At 41.8% G+C, this 23,117-nt stretch overlaps 1 protein-coding gene across 2 annotated transcripts in view; it reads right to left on the reverse strand.

The window, feature by feature from the left end:
- Positions 1-2,242: 2,242 nt before the first annotated feature.
- LOC126263075 (hemicentin-2) overlaps positions 2,243-23,117 on the reverse strand; it is a 2,049,386-nt gene continuing 2,028,511 nt past the window's right edge. For both annotated transcript variants that reach the window (XM_049960064.1, XM_049960065.1), the window contains one exon: positions 2,243-3,052. In XM_049960064.1, coding sequence (XP_049816021.1) covers positions 2,946-3,052 — 107 coding nt within the window. In that variant the 3' untranslated portion in view covers positions 2,243-2,945. The remainder of the gene's footprint in view (positions 3,053-23,117) is intronic.

Genomic DNA, 23,117 nt, shown 5'->3' on the forward strand with positions numbered 1-23,117 from the left:
TCTTTAATGCAGTGTATCACGTAAACAGCATATTTTTGTACACTGAAGCGCCAAAGAATCTGGTATAGGTAAGCGTATTCAAACACAGAGATATGTAAAAAATCAGAATACGGTGCTGCGCTCGGCAACGCCTTATGTAAGACAAGAGTCTGGCGCAGTTGTTAAATCAGTTACTTCTGTTACAATGGCAAGTTATCGAGATTTAAGTGAGATTGGACGTGGTGTTACAGTCGGTGCACGAACGATGGGACAGAGCATCTCCAAGTGTTCCGTCAATATCAGGAATCCGGTAAAACACAAATGCGGAAAAAGGTCCTGCAAGAATGGGACCAACGACGACTGAAGAAAATCGTTCAACGTGACAGAAGTGCAACCTTTCCACAAATTACTGCATATTTCAAACACCAAACCTCCGACATCGCTGTGGCTGGAAAAAGATACGGAAAGAACCGGACCAAAGACGACTGGAGAGAATCTTTCAACGTGGCAGAAGTCCAATTCTTCCGCAGATTGCTGCAGATATAAATGGTGGGCATCAACAAGTGTCAGAGTGCGAACCATTCAACGAAATATCATCGATATGGGCTTTCGGAGCCGAAGGCCCACTCGTGTAGCCTTGATGGCTGCGCGACACAAGGCTTCACTCCTCGCCTGGCCCGTCAACACCGACAGTGGACTGTTGATGACTGGAAACATGTTGCCTGGTCGGACGCGTCTCGTTTCAAATTGTATCGAGTGGGTAGACGTGTACGGGTATGGAGGCAACCTTATGAATCCGAGGAGGTTTGGGTTGTTTGGGGGAAGAGACCAAACAGCGAGGTAATCGGTCTGAATCCGTGGACCCTGCAAGTCAGGAGAGGACTGAGAAGCTGGTAGAGGCTCTGTAATGGCGTGGGGCGTGTGCAGTTGGAGTTATGTGGGACCCCTGGTACATCTAGATACGACTCTGACAGGTGACACGTACATAAGCATCCTGTCTGATAACCTGCATCCACTCATATCTATTGCGCATTCCGACGGACTTGAGAAGTTCCACATGTCCAGAATTGCTACATACTGGCTCCAGGAACACTCGTTTGAGTTTAAACGCTTCTAATGGCCACCAAACTCCACAGACATAAACATTACTGACCATATCTGGGATGGCTTGCAACACGCTGTTGAGAAGAGATCTCCCCCCCCCTCCCCCCCCCCCCCCCCACCGCCGCACACTCGCAGATGTTAGTCGAGTCCATGCTACGTCGTTTTGCGGCATTTCTGCGTGCTCATGGGGCCCTACACGATATTAGACAGGTATACCAGTTTCTTTGGCTCTTCAGTGTAGTATGTAAATATCAACACAAAAACGACTAAATGCAGCATTCTATCTATAGATACTGTCAGAGTTAATTCTTGGTGTTATTTGGTTGTTGATTATGAAAAGGAAAGGAGATACAGTCTGTAATCATAATAAATAATAATAATAATAATAATAATATTGCATTTGGCCTGCTATATTAAGAACGATTTAAACCTTAACCTTTCCACTACTTTCACTGTTGTTTATAATTTACACTTACATCTTGGACAAGAAGTGCATACCTTTTGCCCACTGAATGCGCGCCACTGAGTAGAACGTACTGCAAAACAAACAAATGCATCAGGGAACAGAGTGAAGTGGAAGCCATAATTATCCCCTTCTAACTGGCGGGATAAGTACGTTGAAAGGTCGGAGAAATTTAACGACGTATCATTTCCAGCATGAATATGCCGAGAAGAATATTACGATGTTCTATATCTTTTGTTTATAAGTAAGGCAGTGTCGTCCAATGATCCCTTCAGTGCAGATGCACACTAAGCTTGAACTCTTACTTGAGTCGGCGAGATGCCTCGAGTAATAAGGCTAATGAGCAGGGCCACTATATAAATAGTGTGTTGCATAAGTTGAGCATTTGGGTATGACAGGAGGGTAGTCTGTGCGGTTGTGTAGACCACTGTGACTAGATGGTGTAATGGTGACGTAGGTTTGAATCCTAGTCTGGAATACATTTTCTACCTACCCCATTTATATAAATCAATGCCCAGTGGCTGTCAATGTCTTTAATTCCTTTGTGTCTTGATTACTGTGTTCAAGCAGCCTTCGGCTTGAGCACAACCTTACCTTAGTATTTCATGTGTGATCTCCAGCACTGCGAAGTTTTAAACCAAAAATTGATGCTTCAGCGTAAAGAACACTTTCCTCATTAAAAAGTCACGTTATAAAAATATTTACCAGTTCAAGATTTAATGGAATTCTTTACGAATCAATATATCTAGATGCTATGTACACATTTTTTTTTACTCATGATAACATAGGATATAAAAATTATGGTCTTTACATAATTGATGCTAAGCTAACGAAGAAGAAAATTAGAGTGGCTACAACGTTTGAATATAGTATCCTAAATGTAATTAAATGTTTTTTAAAAGTCAATAATTGAAGCTTAAAGTTTAAAATTTGTAACAGTTACATCGAATTAAAATATTGATGTACAGGATTTCAAATTTCTTCTCCTTACGTGGGCCTCTAAGTTTCCCATCGGACTTCTCTGCTTCAGAAGAGAATGATTAACTGTGACGAACAGAGAACTCGTCGAACGATGTAGGCGGCTCTTACACTGTAGTCAAGAGTCTCAGTTTTCAGTAAACATTTTATTAAAACCTACGAAAGAGAATCATCTGCAAGTCCATACTCTATTCATTACAGTTCCGGTATTGTCCTTAAAATACATTTACACTGGGATCGGGTCAGAATACAAGCAATAGTGAAATACTTCTGTGGCACAAGGGGAGGACAAAAGTCACGACTGGTGAAATACTTCTTGTTTAGAATGGCACTGGCGCCTTCGCCGGCGATGCGACAAGAGAGGCTGGCGCCGGCCTCCAGGCGGCGGTCAGGGGTTCGTGGCTCGTCGCGGGCGACGAACTTATCTGGCAGCTAGCGCCACTAGCGGCAGGATCACGAACCACAGCACGGCGTCCACGTCAGAGCCGGACGACGTCTTCCTCCGCTGTATGGCCGCCATCTTGTCACCTGAGATAACAGATAAGGCGAAAAGGGAGAGAAACAAAAGAAGTTCTCATCGTGTGCGCGCGCGTACTACTTACATGTTGGGACACACAAAGCAAAACATTTCTATGTTAAGTTTCCTAAACTTTTACGTTACCAACGAATCGAGTAAACAGTTCATACCTTTCTTCTCATCAAAATACACAGTATTTCAAAAAGAATAGCGGGGTATACCATAATTCTTAGCTGGTTTATAGAAATTATTCAGCACTAAGATGAAATCAATGAATCTCAGTCTGGCATCTGCTTTACCGACGATCAACATTATATGATCATTCCATTTTAAATCACTCCTAAAGCGTACTCCCAGATAATTTATGGTATTAACTGCTTCCAGTTGCTGACCTGCTATTTTGTAGCTAAATGATAAAGGATCTATCTTTCTGTGTATTCGCAGCACATTACACTTGTCTACATTGAGATTCAATTGCCGTTCCCTGCACCATGCGTCAATTCGCTGCAGATCCTCCTGCATTTCAGTACAATTTTCCATTGTTACAAACTCTCGATACACCACAGCATCATCTGCAAAAAGCCACAGTGACCTTCCGATGTCATCCACCAGGTCATTTATGTATATTGTGAATAGCAACGGTCCTATGACACTCCCCTGCGGCACACCTGAAATCACTCTTACTTCGGAAGACTTCTCTCCATTGAGAATGACACGCTGCGTCCTGTTATCTAGGAACTCCTCAATCCAATCACACAATTGGTCGGATAGTCCATATGCTCTTACTTTGTTCAAAAGGAGATAAGGGTGTCATTAGGAATGCCCCGGGTAAGTATAATAGGATTCCTCTTATTCCCTGTGTATGTTAAGGATTTGACGGGTAGCGGGAGCAGGAGATTGCGACTGTCTGCTGTTAACGCTATTGGTTGGTTGATTCGGGGGAGGGACCAAACAGTAGGTCATCGGTCCCATCGAATGAGGAAGTCGGCCGTGCCCTTTCAAAGGAACCATCCCGGCATTTGCCTGAAGTGGTTTAGGGAAACCACGGAAAACCTGAATCAGGACGGCCGGACGCTGGTTTGAACCGTCGTCCTCCTGAATGGGAGTCCATTGTGCTAACCATTGTGCCACCTCGCTCAGTTCTTAACGCAGTAGTGCACCTTAAAGCGTTGTATTTGAGTGAATCTAGGAGGATACTGGATGACTTGGGTAGAATTTATGTTATGTGTGATGAAAGGCAGCTTGCTTTGAATATGGGAAAACGTAAACCAATGAAGGTGGCTGTGGAAACAATCCTGTAGTGTTGGGTTATTGTTGAGTTGCTTCACAGAGCTATTAAATATCAAGGCGCAATGTTGAAAAGCTACCAGCAGATTCCATCAAAACGCGAGTATTATAGAAGAGGTCCATGAAATCAAATGGAAATGCCTGGAGGGAAGAAGACGTTCTTTTTGTGAAACTCTACTGAGAAAGTTTAGAGGATTGACATTTGGGGCATACTGCACAATCATCATACTGTCATAATCTCGCACAAGGACCGCCGAGGTATATAAGAGAAACCGGGGCTCGTACGGAAGCGTACGGAGAGACGTTTTCCTCTCGTTTCATGTGCGAGTGGCATAGGAAAGGGAATGAGTAGCAATAGTGTAGGGTACAATCCACCACGCAGCATATGGTGGCTTGCGGAACATGTATGTAGATGTAGGTGGAACAATACTCAGCCCCGCTCCCACAAAATGCCATACGGGCAACACATATTGATACTATTTATAGCAAAAGAGGCACGGAACCCTTCCTCGCTGCAACACACGAATGCACACGAATGGAGAGGAGCACACTCTGAGAGGTCCATGATTTATCGCTTGTACCCAACTCAAGAAAACATGGAGAACAGAGACCCTAGATTACAAAACCCAGTATTTTGGAACGGACGGTTCTATCTGAGTCATTCGATTTCCGACCACTGGTGTGGAACATGACATTTTCGCGTCTCATATCAACGCAGTTAGAACTGGTAAAGCTATACTCTCGTAGGACTTTAATCTTTCTTGTAGTCCCTATGAATCAGTTGCATACATGCTAAATAGCTACATACGCTGAAAGACAAAGAGCACGTAACTAACGAACTTCAGTGTAGGTCCGTATGGATTTCTTCCGAAGACTCTTAGCCGGATCCAATACAGGTGACCCTACCGTAGGATACACGGCCACCTCAGTTGTTAGCGCTCTGTATATGCATTGTGGATGACAAACTGCGACTGTGATTTAAACTGTGCGATGTATCTGGTAATAACATGCAACCAGTTAATAAATTAAAAAAAGCGATTTATCTGGTAATAAATATGTAACCAGTCAAAAAACTAAAAAAAGGGACTGGTTGCGTATTTATTACCAGATTAATCGCCAACTTATAGCTTATATTTGCTTACAGCTCGCAACGGTATTGCCTCCTTACCTAGCCTGCAATTATCGTGAATATCTCGCCCATCACAAAATGCCAAGCGCCTGGAGAAAAGCGCAAGTGACTCCAGCATATAATAAGGATAAAAGAACGCACTTGCAAAATTACAGACCAATATCGCTATCTCAGGTTTGCTGCAGCATCCCTGGACATATTCTCAGTTCGATTATAATGAACTTTCTTGAGAATTAAAAGCTTATGTCCACGAATCAGCATGGTTTTAGAAAGCATCGCTCGTACGATACTCAGCTTGCCCTTTTGTCAAATGAGAGACTGCGCAAAATGGATGGAGGGCAACTGGCTCAAAATCGTTCAAGTGGCACTAAGCACTATGGGACTTAACATCTGACGTCATCAGTCCACTAAACTTAGAACCACTTAAACCTAAGGACATCACACACATCCATGCCCGAGGCAGGATTCGAACCTACGACCGTAGCGGTCACGCGGTTCCAGACTGTAGCGCCAAGAACGGTTCGGCCACCAGGGCCGGCTTACATTTCCGGAAAGCATTTGACATGGTGCCCCACTGAAAGCTGTTATCGACGGTGCGAGCATTTGGAATACGTTCACAGATATGTGAGTGTCTCGAAGACTTATTAAGTAATAGAACCCAGTATGCTGTCCTCGACGGCGACTATCCGTCAGAGACAGAGGTATCGTCAGGAGTGCCCCAGGGAAGTGTGGTAGGACCGCTGCTGTTAGTGATTTTGAGGACGGGGTGGGCGACAAACTGTGGTTATTTGCTGATGAAGTTGAGTGATCACAGGAAGATACAAGACGACTTAGACAAAATTTCCGGTTAGTGTGGTGAATGAATGTGAAAAATTCGGACGAGTAGGAAGATCAAACCTGTAATGTTGGGATACACTATTACTAATATCCTGCTTGACAAAATTAAGTCGTTTAAATGTCTGGGCGTAACGTTGCAAAACGATATGAAATGGAACGAGCACATGAGACCTGATGTGGGGAAGGCGAATGGTCGACTTCTATTTAGCGGGAAAAGAGTGGTGGAAAAGAGTGGTTGACCTGTAAAAGAGACCGCATACAGGACGCTGGTGCGACGTACTCTTGAGTACTGCTCTAGTGTTTGGGGTCCGTACCAGGTCGGATTGAAGGAAGACATCGAAGCAATTTAAAAACGGGCTGCTAGATTTGTTACGGAGGTGCTTCGGAAACTCAAATGGGAATCCCTGGAGGCAAGGCGACGTTCTTTTCGAGAAAAGCTACTCAGAAAATTTAGAGGAATGGCATTTGAAGCTGATTGCCAAACGATTCTACTGTTACCAACATACACTGCACGTAAGGACCTCGAAGATAAGATACGAGAAATTACGGCTCATACGGGCATGTATAGACAGTCGTTTTCCCCGCGCTCTATTTGCGAGTGGGCCAGAAAAGGAAATGACTAGCAGTGGTTAGGTTACCTCTGCCACGCACCGTACGGTGGTTTGCTGAGTATGGCTCTGAGCACTATGGGAATTAACTGCTAAGGTCATCAGTCCCTTAGAACTTAGAACTACTTAAACCTAACTAACCTAAGGACATCACACACATCCATGCCCGAGGCAGGATTCGAACCTGCGACCGTAGCAGTCGCGCGGTTCCAGACTGTAGCGTCTTTAACCGCTTGGCCACTTCGGCCGGCGCTTGCTGAGTATCAGTCCTTCCGGACACAACGATGCTCACGTACGGGTATGTGCTTACTTGTCTTCAAATCTGAGCTTGCGTTTGACGTTTCCTAGCGCTGAGAGGATATGTGTTTCACGCACACGTACATTTAGGAAATGGAAGATGTTTATCAAAGCTGTTTCCTATCATTGATGGAATTTTGTGAGCTGTCTGGCCAACAAAACCGTGCTCGATCGACATACTTACAAGGTTCGAGCGGATTTCGTACTTCTCTCCGCTATATTTTGTATTGGATATGTACTATGACAGCAAATAAAACCTTCTGGAGGTTACAGATGACTACAGACGAACAGAGGTCTTATAGGGGCCAGTTCAGTGCATTCTTAGCGAAATTGCAAGAGCAGCTAATTTAATACCCCATGAACTGAGAAGCGTAAGCCAAAAAGTTGGGATTTAACACTGACATTCTCATTATAGTGACAAAGTGAGTAAAATAATAGTCGCTTCCCTTTTTGTGCGGAATCAATTGTACTGAAATATAATATAATTTAGTTGCTCACATTTTCTGTTATTTTTCTACATCTGATAATTCTGGCAAGTGGTCGTTTATGTAGTTACGACACCCTACCAGTCCCTTTTTCTAATTTGATACGATTTATTTACCATTAACTACTTCTGGAACCACTGACGGCTTATCGATGGAGGTGTTGTAGGAACATTATTTTCTGGACTAAGTGCATCACGGTCTGGTGAAAATAATGGAAATTTAAGTATAAGTTAAAGAAATGAGTGATTAATTTTAAGCCACACTAGATGTATATTGCCAACGTACGGACGCACCTGCAGCTTGCAGTATTCATGTTGCACAATAAATCATGTTTGTCATGGACACGTAAACGGCCGATTTAAATCACAGATGCAGTAATTCGTCTGCAATGAGTATAACGAAAATAATGACAATGTATACTTGCACTTCTTTATAACAGGGAGATATTTTCTGCTCTAACAAAAGACTCCATACGATGCTCGTCGAAGTGCGCAATTCACAGACAAGAGAGAAGTTGACGGAAGTTTTTCATAAATCTTCTCCAACACCACCCAACGCCATCTCCTAAAATTAAACTCTGCAAACTACTCATTGTCTAGAAGTGTGGCAAGCCGTCTGTGGCTTGAACGACGCAGCTAAGTTTCAGTCCGTGGTGATAAATTTCTTCTAGTTAGGATGGCACCTGTTGTGAAACTTTCTGTCTGCTCGTTTCTTCGGCTCTCCGAGCACTACATCTCATTGCACCATAGATTAAACGCCTGTCAGCAAGTTCTCGCAACGACTAATGGTCCATCTTCGCAACGGAGCATGACTCGCAGACATCGGTCGACTCCAGCGCGGGCACCACAAAGACGACTGTGTATTGTTTTCCTAGGTAGCGTCACCAAGAGTCATATGCTAAGCAGCTGTTTGTTGTTAAACGCAAGCAGTTCACATTCAGGCCTCTGAGTAGTATTTTTCATTCTACTACGTCTTACAGCTTTAAATATTAATTTCCGAACATTGGTTCCTGAAATCGTAATAATCTGTTTAGGATAGTCCAAATCTCGTATACTGTGACTCTAAAGATTTTGAGACATTCTGTATACAATCATTCAAATATAAACGTATGTAATAGCTTAATAAATGTCATAAAATGAAAAAGATTTCAGTCATTAAGAGATTCCTTTGTATATACCGAAGTTTCAGCAACAGTCAGGTAAATACTTTGCTTTGAAACAAGAAATGCCTAAAACTTTCATAGGAACTATAGATTAACAGTTAATATAAAGGGCTGTTACACCTTAGCTTTGCAGACGCCTTAGACATGACAGTGCTGTGGTAACTACTCGCATAGGAATAGGGGGTGATCGAGTATTATCGGACACTCATACTTTATAGGAATTATAATATTTTGTTAGAACATTCTTGTCATTAAACAATACTATCGTTCTTTACTTGATAGAATTATAAAACTTGATGCCATAAAAACACACGTTCGTTCATTTTTTAATATTTTTCCACCATTCAAATTTAGTCTTTTGGGGTATCAGACATGAAACTGTAATGTGTAAAACACTCATTTTTGATAAAAAAATGATTTAATTGAATCGTGAATCATTATAAACTTGAACTTTTTGAACGTCGTCAATTCATTTGGAAATATCAGTCTTGCCCTCATTTTTTGATTTTCGTAGGTCGCGTCAGTTATCTTTGCATATATCTGCTACATTCAACTCTATGAAACTTTTTCGCTTATTCGCTGAGACAATTTCACGTTTTTCCGAGCTAGGTTAGTCTACTAGCCAATGGGAAACTTTCGCGGTATCGAAACGAAAAGGGGTCCTTTGTTTGAAAGTGTGTATTGTGTATTGAACGGGGGACCTAGGAACGACGGAGAGGCTTCGTCCCCGCCGTAGCCCTCAGTGGTTCACAGCCCCACAACAGACTACAGCAGTCCACTCACCCCACCACCTCCTCACACCGAACACAAGGTTATTGTGCGGCTCGGCCTGATTCATATTATATGAAACGTATTCGCAGCTGCGAATATGGGCAACCATCGGGTGTATAATGTAATGCAAACGATGAAAATTTGTGCCGGACCGGGACTCGAATGCTGACCTCTTGTTTATCGCTAGCAGTCGCCTTACCATTAGGCTATCCGAGCAGGACTCAAGGCCAGACGCAAACTTCCATATGTTGTCGACCATATGTCCGCAGTCTGCACTTGTACATGCATTACGTATAATCCCGCACAGGGGACATTTTACTTTAAAATCCCTTGCCCAGTATCGGGCATGCATGTTCGAGGGCACAGGCGTTGTGACGCCTACAGGTAAGGAAAGGAACTCGCAGTTTCGAATATGAACAGCCAACATCAGCTGTATAGTGGAATGCATGTGCGAAGGAACATTGCATAGTACTTCTGAACAGCACAGGCACTGCAATATCTCTTTATCTAGCGACCCCCGGCAAGCGATTTTCAGTTAAAATGTCTCCCCTGTGGGGGAATATACATAACGGACGCACGGGTGCTGGCTGTAGACACAAAGTTGACGACATATGCAAGTGCAGGTCTGGCCGTGAACCGTGGTCAGATTACCTAATTCTAAGGAGAGCGCTTCATATAAGCGAGAAATCAGAGTTCGAGCTCCGATCCGGTACAAATTTTCACTGTTGTCATTCTGTTATACAGCTGATGGTTGTCCACATTCGCAACTGGAAATACATTTCATGTAGTCGCCAAAAACATAGGCGATGCAGTACCATATTAGATTTACATTAAATTCTGCCGCCCTTGTGCACGGAAAAATCGACTGCCGTAAATATGTACCTCTGAATGTCTCGGTGTTCCTTTCCTCGTTTCCATAAATCCCCAGAACTTCTGAAATAACGAGTTCCTGTTTGTGTGTGTTAATACTCACGCAGCAGTTTTACAGCTGTATAGACACGGTCGTAAGGCACGCCACCTAATAACGAAACTGCAACGTTTGTGATCGAAATGACCGATTCTATTTGAGTGTCACTGTGCTGAAACGCGATTGCGGTCGTGAGCTAGGATCGTGCAGCTGCTTTGCGGTTTGCACTCTATTACACATCCATTACCGTCAGCTTCCGCTGAAAATGCAGAATGCTGTGGCGCGTAAGAGGGGCGCTCTGCAACCTGGCGGTGCGCGCGGCGGTCGCGTTTCACTCAACGTTTGCCCTTTAACTGGCGCATGCAGGCGCCGGCTGGTTTTTAGCGGCGGGGAGGGCTGCTGTGCGATGCATCACCATTACCGGTTATTGGCGCGCGTCGGAAGTTTGCCGCGCCGGTACACGCCGCCATTCCGATGGAACGGTTATCGCGCCGATGTTCGGGCAGGCATTAGGGACGGCACGGCACGGCACGGCGAGCCGAAGCGAAGCGGGGCTCAGGGATGGAGCAGCCTCTGTCTACCACCGAATTCCCGTTCCCTCCCTTACCTGCAGAATCGTACCCTCGACACAGTGGTGCTTCGTCAGCCATCTTGCTCCCACTGGTGCTACCAAATAGCGTTTCCTGTCATTCAGTTTTGTCTCGTCAGTCTTCAATATATAACGTAACTAGCTTAGTTCCTGCTGCTACGTTCGAGTACACTGTATGGTCTGCAGAGATTTACTTGTTTTTATTTAATCGAATTTTTATGTTGTATACAAACTGCAACACCTTGTAAGCTTTTCACGCTATTTAAGGCCATATAAGCATGGTCTTTTCGGGATGTACTTTTGACCAAAAAGCGATTCTGGTGGAGTTCAAAGTTTCCGTTCATCGTGCCTTTTGCGTTCTTAAAGAGATATTTCCGTAGCAACTTTCCTCCTCTAACAATTATTTCTTTATATCTAACCGAGAACTGAAAAACTACTTTCATAAATATAGCTTTATGATTTTTTTTAATTTAACGAAATATTTTCTCAAAAATTTTCCTCCCCTATTGCACTCCCTACGGAGTTAACTTTTCAGAAATACTGTAAAACGTATTTTTTTCTTTTATTCTTAACCGAGAAGTCAAATACCGATTCTCATAGATGTAGCCTTCAAAATCCTATAATTGTTCTTTAGTAATTATTTATTTTCAAAAAAATTCTCACACTCTATTTTCCCCCTTAGTGGTTGAATTTCCAAAAATGCTGAAATACACACTTTTTATTTCCTGTCTGAAAAACCAAATACCAGGTTTCGTAGTTATAGTTTCAAAATTCCCTTAAAAGTGACATCGTTTCCAAAATTCTTTCATCCCCTTTTCACCCCCTTAGCAGTGGAATTTCGGACAATCCTTTCTTTAACGATGCCTTCATGGTAAGATCCACACCCTCTCCAAACTTGAAGTTTCTATCCTTATCGATTTGGGCTAAACGATGATGAGTCAGCAGTTAGTCAGTCAGGACATTGTCTTCTACTCACAGATTAATTAATGACTCCATGAGAGCTATGGGGTAGGCAAAGAACTGGAAATTTTGCGACAGGTAACTCAAAACAACGGTTTATAACCACAGTTATTTGGTTAGGTAGTTACGTGTTCCATAGAGCGTTTGCACGATGTTCAAATAACTTAACGAATGCTGCAGATGCGTCGTCGACAATCGCTGATATTTCGACAATAGCACATCGTGCCATTTTCAAGGCAAAACTGCAGCAAGTAAGTGTTGTACAAGCAAATTTAAAGCGTCGGTTTCCAAAGAAAATACGCAAAGATAACAAACACACATACTGTAAATGCTTGCACCATCACAAACCAAAGATGAACGATGTCAGAAGTTATCGATAGTGAAATTAGTAATCGACGGGTGAGGTAGCATCAACTCTGTTTTTTGACATGTAAGAGAGCAGGATTCCACACCAATTTAAACAAAAACTAGCATCTTTATTCATAAAGTTACTTGCTAATTTAATTACCAGAGTGAGTGATGATAATACAGAGATGGCACCAAAGTCTACGACCCTTTTCCGTTACCCAGGGAGCATTTCGAACAAGATTGGTGGTATTTTGCGGAAATATGTCGTGGAGTGTGTTATTCGACCACCATATAAGATCAGGATCCTTTTAGGTTCCGTAAAGGATTATCTTGGTTTGGGTAAGGTAGGTATATACCGCATTCCTTCCGTTTTTGTGGCATGTCATATATTGGTCAAACTATCAGTATTGTGGAGGACCCGTATACTGAACATAGCGGCACACACGCTTACAACAGCCGAGCAAATACGCAACTGCAGAACATTGTTTTTGCACCGGTCATCCTATGGAATAAAACAACACGGAGATCCTGGCATTCAATTCCAGCTACTGGGATATTGGTATTAGCGAAGCTGTTGAAAATAAGTTCGCGTGTAACCTTAAGAACAGAGACGGTGGTTTTTGTTTTATTCTGCATGGAACCCTGCTCTCTCACTTGTCAGAAACCAGACGGGTTGAGTTTATGCTACCTCACCAGTTTATCATTAATTTCTCTATCGATAATTCTGACATGAGTCATCTTTGGTTTGCGACGGCGCTATTGTTTTACAGTGTCTGTGTGTGTATGTGTGTGTGTGTGTGTGTGTGTGTGCTACCTTTACCGATTTTCTCTGAAAACCAACGCTTTAAATTCGCTAGCACAGTGCTTTTTTCTTGCAATTTTGCCTTGAAAATGTCAGGGCGTGCTCCGGCCGAAATATCGGCGGTTGTCGGCGACGTTACCCGGCTGCATTCCCGTAAGTTATTTGAACACTGTAAATGCCGGGCGAAACTAATTTCTCACATTTGCATGATTTTTATCAAAATGATAAGGAATTGGTTTATAAAATTAGTTTTTAGTTTATTGTACACTGTTTTTCAATACTACTCATGCAACTACACTTAAAAACCCTTTTTTAAAATGCAGACTACATCTACATCTACTATACAAGCCACATAGTGGAGTGTGGCGGAGGGAACTTTACGTACTAGTACCACTTTCCCATTTTCATCTCCCCGTCTCAAATCGTTCGCGGGAAGAACTATTGCAGGTAACCCTCCGTACGTGAGTCTCTCAAAATTTATCTTCACTATCTTTTTGCAAGATATACGAAGTGTCTCAGGAAAATAATGAGACTGACAACGTTGCGACTGATCTGAAACGCTGTGTTGTTCTTGTGTAGACCGGCGTGTTCATCCCCTCTAGATTCTGAGTCCGAGTTTCAGCTCCGTACAGCTATTCCTTGATTTCTGAGAGCGACATCAGCGAAGTTGTGCTTTTGTTGTGTGTTACAAAAATGGAACAGCGGAGTTTAGAGCAACTTTATACCATCAAGTTTTGTGCTGAGTTTGGGGAATTCACGAGCGTCACCTTTGAAAAGTTGAAACAGACCTTTGGGGAACATTCCTTAGCAAGAGCACAAGTCATTATTGGAAGATCGAGAACATGTTTAAGATTAACCTCGCTCAGGAAAAACTTCAACTTGAAAAACCGACGAAAACCTCGAACCTGTACATGATCTTGTGAGATCAGATCGATATTTAATAATAAGTATGGGGGATCACTGTTAAACTTAAACATTTTTCCGTACATCAAATTTTGAGTGAAGTTTTGCACATGCAAAAGGTTGGTCCCAAAATGGTGCCTAAAAACTCACAAATGGGCAGAAGGACAATCGAAGAAACTTGTGTGTTGATTTTTTTTATTGGTTATAAACAATGGGTTTTTGAGTACGATGCTGGGAGAATACGGCAAAGTGAAGAGTGACAGACTGAGACATATTCTCGACAGAAAAAAGCTCTAATGAGCAAATAAGAGATCAGAACAACGCTAACTGCTTTTTTGGAAGTAGGGGTATCGTGCATAAAGAATTTGTTCGTTTAGGACACATTATAAACCAAGTGTTGTACTGACAGGTCCTCGAAAGGCTCAGGAGAAGTGTGAATCGAGTGACACCATACATTCGAGACAAGTGCATGCTGCATTATGACTGTGTCCCATGTCACGCGGCCAGCTCCATCACGAAATTTATCTCAAAAGCCATTCTTATTGTTCCACTGCCCTCCTATTCACCCGTGCATTTTTTCTTTTCCCGAAACTGAAAAATGTCTTAAAAGGATGGCATATATGAAATTAATGGTCCTTGCTATAACACTCCCTTGGCGTACAACCCAAGTTACTTTAACGTCTGCCGCGCAGGATAGCCGCGAGGTCTCAGGCGCCTTGCGACGGTTCGCAAGGTTGCCGCTGTCGGAGGTTCGAGTCCTCCCTCGGCCATAGGCGTGTGTGTTGTCCTTAGCGTAAGTTAGTTTAAGTTAGATTAAATAATGTGTAAAACTAGGGACCGACGACCTCAGCAGTTTGGCCCCATAAGAACTTACCATCACCACCACTTTAACGTCTGAAGACTTCTCTCCACTGAGAGTGGCTTGCTGCGTTCCGTTTGTTAGTCACTCTTTAGTCCAAAGACACAACTCGTCTGATATTCGTATGCTCGTATTTTGTTCATTAGGCTGCAGGTGCGGGACTGTATCAATTGCTTTGCGGAAGTAAGGTACACGGCATCTACCTGTGAGCCTGTATCTAACGTTGATGCCATGGACGAACAGGGCGAGTTGCGTTTCTCAGGATCGATATTTTCGTAACCCATGTTGATGCCTACTGAAACGTCATAATACGCTGGTAAAAATCATGTTTCAAAATTCTACAACAGATTGATATCGGAGGCCTACAGCAACCAATTTTGAATTAAAAATTCGTACATGAAACTGAAATAACTGTCCAGAAGAAAGGATTTTAGGTTAGGTTTAAAACTTGCTTTGCTACCTGCTAGACATTTTATGTTACTGGGAAAATAAAATGTTTGTTGACGCTTAATGAACTCGAGCAACTGATAGCTTCAACAATGATTGATAAAGGCTATGTGTTTCCTTAGTATTGTAAATATGGTCATCACTATTGTTCTCAAATTCTAATGGATTATTTATGACGAATTTCACTAGCGAGAATGCACAGGATGTTAAAACAATTCCTATTACAGGTTTGTAGGGCTCTAGATGAGACTCATGAAAATTCTCATAAGGAACATTTACTTACTTACTTACTTTCTTACTTATACTGGCCACACAAACCGCAGCCGCTCCTTAGCCTCGCTCAGTCCAGCCTACCACACTTTCCTGTCATCTGCATCTTCATCTCCCAGACCCAGTATCTGCATGTCTTCCACGGTATTGTCCTTCCATCTCATTCTCGGCCGTCTCAGTTGTCTCTTTCCTTCAGCTTTTCCATTCATTACAATCTTTATTACCATGTTCTCCCCTCTCCTCCTCACATGTCAGTATCATCTTGGTCTCTTAATTTTCACACTCGCTACGACGTCAGGCAGTGTGTATAATTGTTTGAGTTCTCTGTTTTTCCCTATTCTCCACTGTTCATTTTCTTTCACCGGTCCAAGTATTTTCAAAAGTGATGAGTTTTTTCTGTTTTCTTTGTCAGGGTTCATGTCTCACTTGCATAGCACATTATTGGCTTCATGATAGTCTGATATATTCTTATTTTTGCCTCCCTAGATAGTAACTTCGATCTTATGATGTTGTGCATAGCTTCTAAACATTTTTCCCCAGCTTGTATTCTTGTTACTATCTCTTGTTCCTTATTTTTTTGTTGGTTGGTGTTAACACCTAAGTACGTGATGTGTCTGTCTTCTGTATTGCTAGATTTCCGATTTTGGAATGGTTTGGTCCTAAATGAGCTCTTCTTCCTACTGCCATGAACTTTGTTTCACTTTCATTTTTACATAGACCTACTTTCTTTGCTTCTTCCATTAGCACAATCGCTATTTTCTCCAGTTCTTTCTTGTTCTCTTCTATCAGCACAATATCATCTGCAAACGCTGGGACATATATCTTTTTTCCTATGGTGACTCCTGCACTTTGACATGTTACTCTCCTCAGGGTGTTGTTTAGGTCCAAATTGAACAGTGTTGGTGATATAATATCTCCCTGTTTTACTCCTGCTTTTACTTCAAATGCTTCTGAGAACTCCCTTGTAGTTTCACTCAACACTTTGATTCCATCACACACATTTTAGTTAGCTTTATCACCTTGTCAGGTATCCCATACTCTGCCATTATCCTCCACATTTCCTCTCTTCGTATGCTGTCATATGCTTTGTTGAAATCTATAATCAGGCAAAAGGTATCATGATTGTCCTCCCAGTTCTGGTCTAATATTTGTCTTAGTGTGAATATTTTGTCGATGTTGATTTATCTTTTATTAACCCAGGTTGTGCTGTGTCTAATATTTCCTCAATGTGTGGGTTGAGCCTGTTCAGTATAATTGTTAATATTACTTTATAGCATGTGCAAAGGAATGATATCCCTCTGTAGTTCTGTGTCTGCATTTTGTCTCCTTTCTTCTATATGGGACATACAGCAGCAGTTTTCCATTCCTCTGGCATTACTTCTTTTCTTCATACCTCTTTTATCAGTTCGGCTAACCATTCATGTATCTCCTCTCCCCCTTCTTTGATATGCTCTGCTGATATCATGTCTATGCCAGGGGCTTTCCCATTTTTTAGCCTTTTCATTGCCTCCATCACCTCCATCAGAATTGGTTTTTCGACTAATGGTTGTACGTTCTGGTCGTTTTCTGCCTTGTTTCGATTGTTGTAGGTATCTACTGGGTTGTTCAGCTGTTCTTTGAAGTATTTCCTCCAGTTCTCTAATTTCATTAATTAGTAGTGATTAGTTTTCCATTCTCGTCCTTCATTATCACAGCTTTAGCTCTGTACTCTTTTCTACAGCTATTCATTGTGCTGCAACACTGTTTACTATTGTTCTGGTTATAGTCCTCCTGAGCCTTATCTATATGTTAATGTATGAATGCTCTTTTCTTTCACCTTATTATACTCTTCATTTCTCTCGTGCCTTTCCTGCATGTTGTTTGGTTTTCGTGGGTATTGTTGTTCATCATTGCCTGTCTGGCTCTATTCCTGCCCTGTACTGATTTTCTACATGTTTCATTGGACCATGATTTGCGCTTTATATTGCTATTATTATTATCTCCTAGTAGTTCATGCGCTGTTTCTCTCATAACTGTTGTCATCTTCTACCATTTTGTGTTGATATCTTCATCTTCTTTTTTATTGTTGTCATTCCCTAATTCAGGGAATCTATTTTAAGCGCAATCTTAAACTGTTTATTCACAACCTCCTCTTTTAGCCTACTCACATCTACTTTTTTGGTTTTTCTCCACTGTTGTTCTTACGTGGTGGTTTTGGTAATGATAGTTTCATATTTATTAACACAAGAGAATTGTCTGATTCTATCTCAGCCCTCTCATTGTCCTAACATCTGTTATTGGTTTTTTATGTTTTTTCGCTATCAAACCATGGTTTATTTGGTTCCTAGTTAATCCAACCGGTGAGGTCCATGTTCCTTTATGTGTGTCTTTATGGGGGGATGATATACTTGCTATTTTCGCGTTTCTAGATCATTTGATTCAGTGTTACGGGTGAACATGCTCTATATGGGCGTTGCCATTGCTGTTCTTGTCCTATTTTGGCATTTAAGTCTTGCAGAACAATTCTGATATCATACTGTGGTAAACAAACGCCACGAAGGAAAGTAGCTTGGTAATCACCACTCCTGGAAGAAAACTAGCCTTCCAGCCAGTCCCAAGCCCGGATGAAGTGGGAGGGTTAATCATTGGGCTAACCATCCAACATTGTAAAAAACTGACGAGTTCTATACACTCACTCCCAGCCTCGGATTGAAATGGATCTAATGGAAAACGACCCAAGGTTACGAATAAAGGACTACGAATAGGTACATGAAACATAAAAACACTGTACGCTGCAGGACAGACGAAGGCACTTGATGAAGAGCTAACAGAGTACAAGATGGATATTATAGCCCTGTGAGCGATAAGATGGTCTGGACAAGGTATGCACAGAGAGAAAAACTGCACGATCATATACAGTGGAAACAAACATGGTCACCACATATTTGGGACAGGAGTTGCGGTCCATAATAAAATAATGGCCAATGTGATGAAAATAGGAAATGTCAATGAACGAATATGCTGCATCAGAATAAAAGGCAAATACAGAAATATCTCATTAATAAGTGTCCATGCCCCAACTGAGGATAAGGAGGAAGACATAAAAGACGAATTATATGACACCTTAGGCCAGATGTATTCCAGATAAGGAACACACGTCAGGAAACATAACGTTTGGTTATAAAATAAGTTTGGATATGGGCGCTCTCGCTTCACGGCACGCACATAAACAAAGAAGAGGCGCCATAAGCAACAGCTGTTTTGATTATGATCCACATACCTTTTTCATCGGACTACTGCAACTCTATTAGAAACTGGTACTACGAGTACTTGTTGTACTGTCGATATCAATGACTTCTGGAGAACACAAGTTCAGAGCCCGTTATCTTTGCTGTGTGTTTACCGCGAAATAGGAGGTTTGAAAGTGATCTCAGCTTCAAACTTATTTTACATGCAAATTGCAAATTTCTGAACATGTGATCCTCATCGTAACTTTATCTACTGTCCCCACTAGAAGCCTGTCACAGAAATTCTGTTGTGGAGATTCCACTAGAATGTCTGACTCCTTACAGAAGTATCTACAAGATGAACGTGGGTGAGTACGACATATTATTCTTGCTGACCGCTTTCGTACAATCAATATTTCTCTTGTAAGTGATGACTTATCCAATTACATTTTTACATAAAACATTATTGAATGAAAAGATACAAAATATCGAAGGAGATTGTTTCATTTCTTTCCAAGAATAGCAATTATATGAAGAGGAAGATCACGTAGTTTAACTGTTTGAGAACTCAGCAATATGACAAATGTAATGCTCACCGATAAATTAAAGAAAATAAAAATGGAGCAACTACCGATATGGAAATTACCCTGGCTAGTGAAGATGAAGTTGCGAGGAACAACAAATACGCCTCTGTACCGTATACTGATAAAACCACGGACAGTATATCGTGGGTTTGAAAAATAATAAATATTAATTTCCGTACAGAGCATATAATGAACACGAAATTATTAAGGCTTTCCTGGCCACTTGTTATGAAACTGCCTATACGCTTCTGTCTCCCGTTTTTTGGCCGACGTTAATTTGATAGTATTTCTGACGTTTCGCAAGCACGAGTGACTGGCATTGTCGAAGCTTCACCCACCATTACTGGTGGTAGACTAGAGGGTGAAGCTTTGACAATGCTGGCCACTCGTACTTGTGAAATGTCAGTAGAATTATCAAGTAAACGTCGGCCGGAAATCCGAGACATAAGCCAACAGGCAATTTGTAAAATACAATGAATATGCTGCTACGTCACACAAATAAGATAGCGGGACCCCTTCTCAAGTTCTAAGACCTATAAAAATAGTTGTGATTAATTTTAGAAACTTTATATGACGCAGACACAGTTTCAACACGAGATTTAAAGAGCGCACTAGGTCGACTGCGAACATTAATGACGCAGTGGCGTCACATTTGAAAGAGAGCACCCACACTCTTTCAGAGGCCGGCAAAGCTTACAAGTACTACATGCAAGCAAGAACGAAAGATTTATGGATGCACTCGACGTAATTGAAATATACGCACATGCTACATGAGGGTCTGGCAGTATGTTGAACGAGCAGACAGGACTGCTAAGCATATGTTTCTACAGAATTTTAACCGAGTATTTGATGAAACCGAGCGATACACGTGTAGCAAATAAGTGTCCCGGCCTATTTTTATGTTTTACGTAGTTTCCTAGTTTCTTTTGTATTTGTGGAGATGTGTTCAGTCTACACGCTTAAGTGAAAGGCTGCTTGTCCTGTTCCATACGCGCTTCTATTCTGTTTATTTGTGAATCATCATCAGTGTCCTGTAATACATCTTTGTTTCATGTATGTCATTATTGCGTTCTATAATAATTACAGACACATTATAATACAGTTTGTATTTGTTGTTTTTAGGAGAGCAATATCTTTTTGCAGTAAAATTTTATTGTGGTTAAACTAATATTTGGTTCTACTCGATTTGTGATCTTATTAACCCGTACGTACCGTTCTCGAGTTGCCGTTTTCCGGACACATTTCAACTGAATACTTCTTGCATCTGGTTAAATATAAAGTTTCATATTTAATAAATTAACGGTATTTTAAGTTTAAAGTTATAACGATAAGCGAGAACCACTTGCATTCTCTACAACGTCGTCAGTGTCCGACAGTTTATTCTGCCAAAGTGGAAATCTGAGTGAATCAGAAGTGACTATTAAATGATGAAGAAAAAGCTTTATTTACTTTTTCTTTAATTTCTCTAAAGCACTATAGATTGTGATTACCAAAATGCACTCATATATGCTACTTTATGTGCTAAGTTCATTGGAAACCGCAGTAATAATTGGACTGGCGGCTGAGCTCATTACAAGAAACTGCAGTGTGCTACTAATAATCGACCAAGACTCACCCCTGATAATGTCCGTGTCTTGTGCCGAGAGTATCTTTGCTGGCCGATCAGACAGTTAAAAAATGCACATCGCTACCTTGTTAAGAATTGCAGGAGGCAGCGCATTAAAATATATCGTAATAAAATTACTTTTCCTACACTGGAGTCTTTACAATAAACGTGAGATGCTACAACCTCACTTTGACTGTTCATTGTGTTTGGTTGCGTGTATACAGTAAACAATGAAAATGTGGTGTTCATCTGAAATGCGTTCGAAAGAAGCCGAAAGTCGGATGTCTCTTCGTGCAGACCAACTACAATTCCAGCACGGCACATGCAGATTAACAAGGTCGCAAACTGTAAACAGATTCAAACAGTAACCTCACTCCACAAAACTTACGCTGCAGACGGTTATTTATCACCTAATAACAACAAAATGGTTCAAATGGCTCTGAGCACTATGGGACTTAACTGCTGAGGTCATCAGTCCCCTAGAACGTAGAACTACTTAAACCTAACTAACCTAAGGACATCACACACATCCATGCCCGAGGCGGGATTCGAACCTGCGACCGTAGCGGTCGCGCGGGTCCAGACTGTAGCGACTAGAACCGCTCGGCCACTCGGGCCGGCATAACAACAAAAAACTGAAATATAGAAACATATGTGACTATTATATAATTCAAGCATCATATACATAAAACAAACTTGTATTTCAGACCACTGACGATGCCTCAAAAAATAAAATGAAGCGAAAGAAGCAGCCTCTCATTTAGTTACATAGGCGGAACTCATCCATAAAAATTAATGCCCAGGCATTTTGCAATTACGTGTGTCTTATTATATGACACCTTGCAGCTTCGACGTACGTATGAAAGTGTTTAAATTTCAGTGTTTGAAAATGTTTGTAAAGTTTTGGCGTTCATTTTATACAATGGTTCACTATATAAAATGAGCAAATTTGTGTATGCAAGGTGAAAAGACATATTCTTTCACCTAGCATTTATCCCACCTGGTACGAGGTCCGCTTTTTTTGAGGGGTGAGGGGATCTGACAACTTATTTTACTGTACAGTGTCTGTGCTCACAATTCACATTAAACAATGTACCTTCGTCAGCATTGTCTGTTCCTTCAGATAAGCCTGCATATTCGATCAGCGAGCGTAATGATACAGTGGGTTGTTTAACATGGAACTCACTTTAAAAGAAAAAAGTCTCCTATCAGTGCAACTGCACAGATTTTTTCCTATTTGCTAATTCAGATGCCATCTCCGCCCCTCCCCCCCTCCCCTCCCATACACAAATATATATATTATAATACGTCTCCTACGGTCACTCAGGGAATGAGTGAATGCTTAGTCCGCCACCAGTATGTGAAAATTTCCCTAAAGACAGGTAGGCTCGGTTTAACTGAAGTGTTTGGTTTACCCGAGAAATGGTTACCCCGTGTGTAGTACAGCAAAGCTGATGCTATGTCAAGTCACGAACATCTGGGGGAACTTGGACTATGCACAGTCATTCCCGTTACAAACAAGCAAGTCTATTATTGCGGGGCTGCCTTCATGCCAACTTTTGAATGCAGACCAGCGCTTGAAACGATTCGATGGGGAGATTGCAGCCAGGACCGAGAAGCGTGACAGCAAAGAAAAGTATGAGAATGAAACAGTACTACGTAGGCTACAATCAACCTCTCGACATTTTCACCCTGCATGAGGAGCCAAAGGTATATTTACGGAGCATTAGTCGGTCATGGGGTGGGATTGCAAACTGTGTACACCAAAAATGAAGTCAATACGATGGGAAATTCAATGTCTGGGGGACGGAGTGACAGAGATGTGTAATAAAAATGCACAGCAAAAGCGGGCAGTGGATCGTCAGTCAGAGAGACAGTGAGAATCTGGTAGTCAGGTGGACAGAAAGTGAAGAGATATTGATGAGTTGGAGATGTCATATGGGAAAGAGAAAGTGATGAGATAGCGAGCAAGCAGTCAGAGGAGTCAGAAGAGACAGTGAGTTTCTTTTCTGGACGCGT

The sequence above is a fragment of the Schistocerca nitens genome, chromosome 6 (genome assembly GCF_023898315.1).
Source record: "Schistocerca nitens isolate TAMUIC-IGC-003100 chromosome 6, iqSchNite1.1, whole genome shotgun sequence".
NCBI lineage: Eukaryota > Metazoa > Arthropoda > Insecta > Orthoptera > Acrididae > Schistocerca > Schistocerca nitens.